Here is a 7,743-nt window from a genome sequence, read left to right as displayed (position 1 = left end):
TTTGAACTATATCTAGATATATAGTTTTATTTGTTTTCCTTTTTCCTGTATTTTATTCCATGATGGAAGTACGTAAAAAAGCACACAAGGAAACGAAAACGAACTCCACTCCAGGAGAATTTCTCAAGCCCTTTGCAAAACAAACAAAAGAATTTGAGTAAAATAAAGGCAAATTACATAACAAAATAATATATTTGACTGTGACATCAATGTCCATATTTCAAACAAGAAAGCAATTCAACTAAAGGACCCATTAGGGGCAGGGAAAGAGAGTGGAATCACTGTAGGATACCCTACCTGCTAGCAATTCAGACGGTTACCCGTTATCTGGGGCAACGAGCAACGAATCCGTCCCAACCTGTCTGCCCCGCTCTATTCACATCCTGAAAAGAAGAAAAACATATATCTAACAAGAAAAAGAGACTCTTGGAGCTTAAATTTAGCAGCTGCCGGTATTTGTTTACCAGAAAGTGTGTTTACTCAGCTGGATTTTAGCTTTGTTACAACTGTAAACCTAAGTGGGAAAGTCAACCGATCAAGGTGAAGAAAAGAGAGGCTGAGCATTGAGAGGAAATTGTTATCAGACATCAGGCGAGTCTTGTACACTAGACACACGTATCTTAACAATGGTTCGTTTGTATTAAATCAGTAGAAGAACAAATTCCTTCTTCCTTGTCTCGATCTCAGAAGTACTATACTGCTGTGAAGCCAATATTATGTAGTTGTGTAGCAACCAAATAACAGTATTCAATGGAACCAAAGGTAACAATTCATCATTATGAATAAAAGCATAAATGATTAAATATAATTGGTTTATGTAATGATGAATTGAATTTCGTGGTATAATAACTGAAAACCATAGCCTGGGAACTTCAAAGACAAGATTTATTAACAAATAGGAAAATATAAATGAAGAAACAAGCTAAAAAGATTTCTCAAAGAAGGCTAATGACCTATTTGTTATAGCTATATACTCCAGTTTCCATGTGTTTATACCTCACCATGTCACGGTATCCCACCCCAGGGTTGAATCGGCTCTGCAATCCTATATACAATCTAAGAAACCTTGTTTCAAAAATCTCCAAGCCTTTATACTAATTATGTACTTGAAATGTTCAACAAAGTTGCAATGTCAAGATAACTGTTAGAATGGTTTTGCTATCTATGTGAATCATCCTCACTTGAATACAAGCCTATGCTCGGCGAAAGAATCTGAAGAACGCATTGATCAGCTCCCAGTATTGCTCTCTGACTCGTGCAAGCAAATCTTCTCAAGCTTCGTAGGCCACTCTTCTCCAAGAAGCGAAGGGTTCATTTCCATTGCAACCCGGAAGTCTAACATGGACACTGAATAGACCCGGGTTGGGGCCTCTACAAATCTCATTCCAGGCATTGCTTGACTACGTCCTTGGTTTACATGTTTATTTTCAGACCTTGAACCAGCTTTTGCTAAAGAGGGCTTTATCAACCTCTTCAGGTAAACATCAAGGCCATTATTCATCAAGTTTACACAATCCTCTGAAATCTTTAATCCTTCAGCCTCCAACTTTTGCTCCAGCCTCTTCATAAGAGAATTTGTATCAGGTAGCTTGCAATTGTTATAACAAGTATCAAGGGAAGCTGGGGATGGTGAAACTTTCAGGAGTAGTTTCTGTGTCTTCTTAGCATTTCTTGGGATGCCAAGAGGAGCTGTAAGAGGACTCCTGCTATGGATCCCCGGGCTTCCAGCAGCCTGTTCAACCTCTTCTCCATCTTCAACAGAGCAAGGGGGTTTACTACCCAAAGAAAACAACTCGGTTGCACTCTGTTGTTCTAGAGTTTTAGCTGTTAGATCTTCACATGTAACGTTATTGCTCTTCCCATTTGGCCCGAGAGGGCTTAGACGGTCCCTGAACTTGCGCTCTCGATAACTAGGGGTCCTCCCCTTTCGAGGTGATTGGGGAAATCCATTGCACAGTGACTGAAGGCTACTTCTCTGGCAACCATTTGCAGCTTTAACGCTGAAAGAGCCAGCTTCTTTGCTTACTTTTGGTGGGGGGGTCGTGGAGAGACTTGCATTTTTTAAAATTGCTTTGATGAGTTGATTATGAAGAATTAGATTATCTTTCCCTATTGTACCAATGCAAAGTCTGTGAAACTCAACTTTGCTGATCTTAAGGCTCAAGTATTTCTTTAAAAGACTAAAGTACACTTCTGCTTTCGAACGCCCAACTTTGTTTTCAATCTGTGATTTCAGCTCCCAAGTGTTGATTCGAGAAAATTGCCGACTTGCCGGCATTTTGAGATCCAAACTCTCACTTTATCAGGGAAAACAAAAGAAAAAATCACATCAAAGGAACGTCCAATAAAAAATTAAACGTCTACATCCCAAACTTTCTGTTTGTTTCCCAAATACAATATCTTTAAATGACAATGCAATTTTTTGTCAAACAAGTCAATCGTGAAATTTCACATTCCCAATTAGGATATACAGATCTTACGTACCATAACACACTTGATCCTTCTGTTAGAGAGTCAACTTTTAAATACATATGCAGCAAATTCAAATAGTACACCAGATTTCACATACGTACACATAATTATCAATTCAAAGTTGATTAAAATCCAAATAGCTAGCATTTTTCATCTCAATTAATTTTTTTTCAAAAAAAAAGGGAAAAAACCATAGAAAAAAGTCAACAGTTCTTGCTGGCAAAATCCAAATTACTGAAATTTGAACAAAACGAACAAAACCCATGCGAAATCACATTCTCTGCACTTCTTTCTATTATGAAAACATCGAAATTTTAGACTTACAGAGCGAATTGAACGCACAATCACGAAACACGTAAAGTGTTAGCACTGATCAAAATTCGAGTCCCAGTAATAAAAAATCCAGAAAACAAGAAATTCCAATACAATTAAACATTCCTAAACTATCAAGTAAGCAAATTCAACTTCCTAATCCCCATACCCACATCAGAACCCGACCCAAAAAAGACATTAAACAGAGCAATTAAGGATTCGAAACAAATATAAACCCAGATAAAACCAACCTGAATTAGCAGAATACGATGAACAATCCACCTGGGCTTCGTTCCAGGAACTACAATTTCACGATCACTCACTCGACATAAGCTTACTTTTTTTCTGCGTGTTGAGTTATTTTGGTTTTATTTTATTTTTTTCATTTTGATTTTCCAGAGGGGTTGAAAAATCAAAATTAGGGCTTATTAGAATGAAAAAAAAATAACTCTTTTTCAGAAGGTTCTTAAGTCGTCGATAGGGTCAAAATCACGTGCGTTATATGTAAAGCGTGGGCTGTAGCCTGTATTTGATGTACAAAAGGGCCTAAGTACCAAACCAATCCGATCATCCAAATAAAATAAATATGGTAATAGGAATATTAATTTTTGTTGCACTCTATCATCATATATATTTTGTGCTTTTATATATATATATATATATATATATATATATTCTAGGTAGAAATGCGAAGAAATGCTTGTCATATATATTATCAATAATTTTAATAAAAATTACTTTATTATTTTTTTTAAATATATATAATAGAATGAATTATAATTCTATAATATATAAAAATATTTATATTAATAATTTTTATTTATATGATATCTAAACAAAATGTTAACATAGATATATATATTTACATGGTTATATAACATATTTATAAAATATAATAATATTAAAAAATAAATTAATAATAGAAATAAAATAAGAATAAGAAAGGTCATAGTATATACAAGCATCAATTATTTTTAATTTCTAATGTATATCGCACAATGTCCTTTGATGAATTTGACAAAGAAGAAAAGTTTCAATTACATGACAAAAACAAACTATCATACAAATACATTTATTATTTTTAAATAAGTATGATTTAATTATTTAAATTTTCATAAAATATATCGTAAAATTATTCTATTGTGATCAATAAATTTATTTGTTACACCCAGATTTTGAGACCAGAAATTATGACCTCGAAAGCTAGACTCATCAAGTATGAGCTCAAGATATATAAAACACATATTTAAGGTCCAGCTGTAGAACGTCTGAAGCAAGATGGCAATCTCGAAGACATGTAACCTCGAGATTCTTTCCAGGCTCGAAAGGGCATAGCATCGGGATACATCCGTTACCGAATGCCTTCAGATCGAGTAGTCCAAGCTTAAAGAGTGCAGGCTCGAAACATGACAGCCTCGATAGAATCTATCTGCTCCGAGCAGGGCTAGGAATAAGACGGCCAGTTCGTAACCTGTCCGTAAACCTTAATCGATACAATGCTGGTTGCTGACTTCGAAGATTCGATGAGTCATCTGATGTAACGCATTCTGTACGTTTAAAGATGTTTATTGTTGTAACATCCCAACATTAAAGGGATATTAACAAGTTTGTTATCCGTTCCCGGGTCTTCAGGGGACGTTTCCTTGTATATATGAGTTACATAATTTAATGTAATTACTTCGATTAATATGCAGAAATATCTTCCCGAAATATGTGGGAATGAACTCTGAAACCTCTCTATAAATAGAGATGTCATGAACACTTGTAAAGGACGGATCTTTTGATATCTTGAGAGAAAACTTTGGGTAATTCATCTCTGAAGGATTTCCAGAAAACTCCAAGTCTTAATAACAGAGACTCGTGGACTAGGCAGATTCAACTGCTGAACCACGTAAAAAACTTGTTGTTCCACCATATTATTCATTTGCACCATAACTCATATTGTTTAATTGCTCTACGTTTTAAGTTGACGAAAAATGGCGTCAACAATTTGGTGCTTTCATTAAGAGCATTAAGCAGTACGAATCTGAGTCTAGTCATTCGAAGAAGCCTCCCTGATCAGCTATGGTTGCAAATGATCATAATATTCTTGAAGAAGAAGTCAGCTATCCGCGATGCCCTGGGAAATAGCCGATGATGAATCCAGACTCAGAGGAGAGAAGTGGATCCTCTGACTCTCGAGGACCTCTTGCACCACCGACCCACAGGGATGACGAGGACATGTACTATAATCCTGAGCGATATGTCCCCATTGTGGAACTCGAAAACCGACAGTTGAGAAAGCAGTTGGCAGAGGCCAAGAAGCGTAACGAGGAGCTAGCTAGATTGGCTGCGGAGGCGCAGGCGGCTCAGCCCCAACCTCCGCCTGAGGTCTAGGCCCCACCTCCGCGGGATGTTCATGTTCCTCCCTGCAGGCCTCGTGGGCGACCTCGCAAAAATGCTTCCACAAGAAGAACGGAGCAACCTCCGCCACCGGCAGAACAACCTACTCCCACAAGGCCCCGAAGGAACACCCGGGCTAGAGCTCCTATTAACTCGACTGTCGAGTTACCAGCTGAAACTGGGAATAACCGAGCCCCCGCAGTGGCTCGGACTCAGAATCCTGGAAATGCGCAGAATGTTCCCGAGCCAGCACAGGCGAACTCGGGACCTTCCAGACCCCGAAATGGGTGGCAGCCACCATCACCCATACGAAACCCTCCGTCGCCAATAAGATATCCCTCACTGCCTCGGAGAAACACACAACTGACTCAGGGAGATAGGGAAAGGCGGGCTGGACGGAAGCAGGGGAATGGAGAAACTACTAGAGAACGGAGAGGCGCCCAGCCTGCGAGAAGCCAAATGTCTCGGTCTCATACTATAGAGACGAGACAACCTGAAAGGAATCCGTCTCAAAACAATCATGCAATGAGCCTCGCCAGTGAAGGCTCGGGAGACACCAGATTAGTCAGTATGTATGATCAAGGACGCAGAAACACTGGGAACCAAAGGGACCACCCTGACTTACGAGAACACCTGAATCAAAATTGGGGTAGCGGTAACCCCTCGAACCCAGACCTGAGAGATTGCCTAAATGGGCGCAAGGATCCCATGCGAAGGCGCGAGCCTAGAATTATGATCAACGATAGCCAATTTCAAGTGAGACCCCCTGTGGATCCAGTCTAGGAGAGAATTGACCAACTGGAAAGAGCATTTAGACTCTTACAGAATGAGCGAGGTTGGGATCGGGACGAAGAGTCTGATGAGGAGCTCGAGCCATTTGCTCCCCATATTTCCAGCACTCCGTTTCCTCAGGGGTTTCGGATTCCTCATGTACCACCTTTTGAAGGGAAATCCACCCCGTACAGTCACTTAAGTATGTTTAACACTATTATGAGAGCAAGTAATGTGGGTTACGAGCTCAGATGCATGCTATTTCCAGCTTCGCTTATAGGACCAACAAAAAACTGGTTCCAAAAATATAAGAGGCATTCAATATCTTCTTGGGATCAGTTGTCGAAATATTTCAAGAAGCAATTTAGAGCCATGATCGGAATAAGGCTCGAGGCATCGACCCTAACCAATGTCCGGCAACAACCAAATGAAACATTGAAGAGCTACCTTACAAGATTCAATATGGAAGTCGCCCGAGATCGTGATGTAGACGACATCGGTCATTTAATGGCCGTTCGAGTTGGGGTATTGCCGGGAAGTCCCCTCTAGGAAGATATGCAGAGGAAGCCTGTGAGGTCCATAACCGAGTTTAATCGGCGAGCTCAGAGGTTTGTCAATGTATAAGAGGCGAGGTCAACGCTGAATATGACCTCTCAGCCCATAACTACAACAACAAACGTAAACTCTGCCTCAACCTTGGTGGACCCATCAGCCTCGAAACCTCCTGCAGAAAACCCTTCCAAAAGAAAAAAGAATGAAGGAAGTAACCTCGAGGCGGAAGGGGGAAAGAAGAAGAAATGGGAAAGATATTTCTCCATGTACAAAGTGTACACCGAGCTCAACGAGTCTCGGGAGAATATTTACCTGGCTAATGAAAACCAGGTCCCTTTCAGACGTCCAGACCCCATGAGAAACCAAAAATCCAAGAGAGACTCCAGTAAATACTGCAGATTTCACAGAGCTAATGGACACACTACTGATGAGTGCAGGCAACTGAAGGACGAGATCGAAAGTCTGATCTCGAGAGGATACTTCAGGAAGTATGTCAGGAACCAGAACAATAATCAGGCTTCTACCAGCCAGAGGACAGCTGCACTGCCACCTGCCCAAAACAGCCATTCCCGAGCAAGGGAAGACGAGAGACCCCCTCCGATTGATGGAGAAGATGTCGTAACCATCTTAGGCGGGCCTCATCTCGCAGGATCAGGCGACAATGCCCAAAAACGATACATGAATGAGCTAAAAATCGGCAATGGGTCCCCTTATGAACCCGAACCCAGAGCTCCAAAATACCAAAGGGTTGAATCTCAACCTATAACCTTTACTGAGGACGATGCGTCCCATGTCCAATTTCCTCACAATGACCCACTGGTCATCATTCTTCAGCTCGCGAACTAGAGGGTTCACCAAGTTCTTATTGATAATGGGAGCTCAGTGAACATTCTCTATAAGGCCACCTTAGAGAAGATGGGACTCGCGCTTTGTGACCTAAAGGCCTATGCAACGACGTTGTACGATTTTTCAGGAGAAGGGATTGCCTGTATGGGGTCCATAAAACTCCCTGTGACCTTGGGAGACTTCCCAGTCTCAACAACCAAGATGATGGAATTCGTAGTAGTGGACCTGTCATCGGCCTACAACGTGCTGCTCGGGAGACCCGCCCTAATAGGGCTGGGGTCAGTTTCGTCTGTGAGGCATTTGGCCATCAAGTTCCTGACTTCTAGTGGCATCGGGACACTGAAGGGAGACCAGCTAGCTGGGAAGGAATGCTATAGCATTTCCATTAAAGGAAAGAAGCAGATGAAT

General features: G+C 40.7%; 1 protein-coding gene across 1 annotated transcript; it reads right to left on the bottom strand.

Annotated features, from left to right (window-relative positions):
• Window positions 1-864: 864 nt before the first annotated feature.
• Window positions 865-3,209, bottom strand: LOC133808206 (uncharacterized). The gene is made up of 2 exons (XM_062245856.1): window positions 3,036-3,209; window positions 865-2,297 (listed from the first exon to the last, which is right to left on the bottom strand). The coding sequence occupies exon 2, from the start codon at window positions 2,276-2,278 to the stop codon at window positions 1,229-1,231; it is 1,050 nt and encodes a 349-aa protein (XP_062101840.1). The 5' UTR covers window positions 2,279-2,297; window positions 3,036-3,209; the 3' UTR covers window positions 865-1,228.
• Window positions 3,210-7,743: the final 4,534 nt, after the last annotated feature.

The sequence above is a fragment of the Humulus lupulus genome, chromosome 1 (genome assembly GCF_963169125.1).
Source record: "Humulus lupulus chromosome 1, drHumLupu1.1, whole genome shotgun sequence".
Classification (NCBI taxonomy): Eukaryota; Viridiplantae; Streptophyta; class Magnoliopsida; order Rosales; family Cannabaceae; genus Humulus; species Humulus lupulus.
This window is presented reverse-complemented; position numbering and strand designations above follow the sequence as displayed.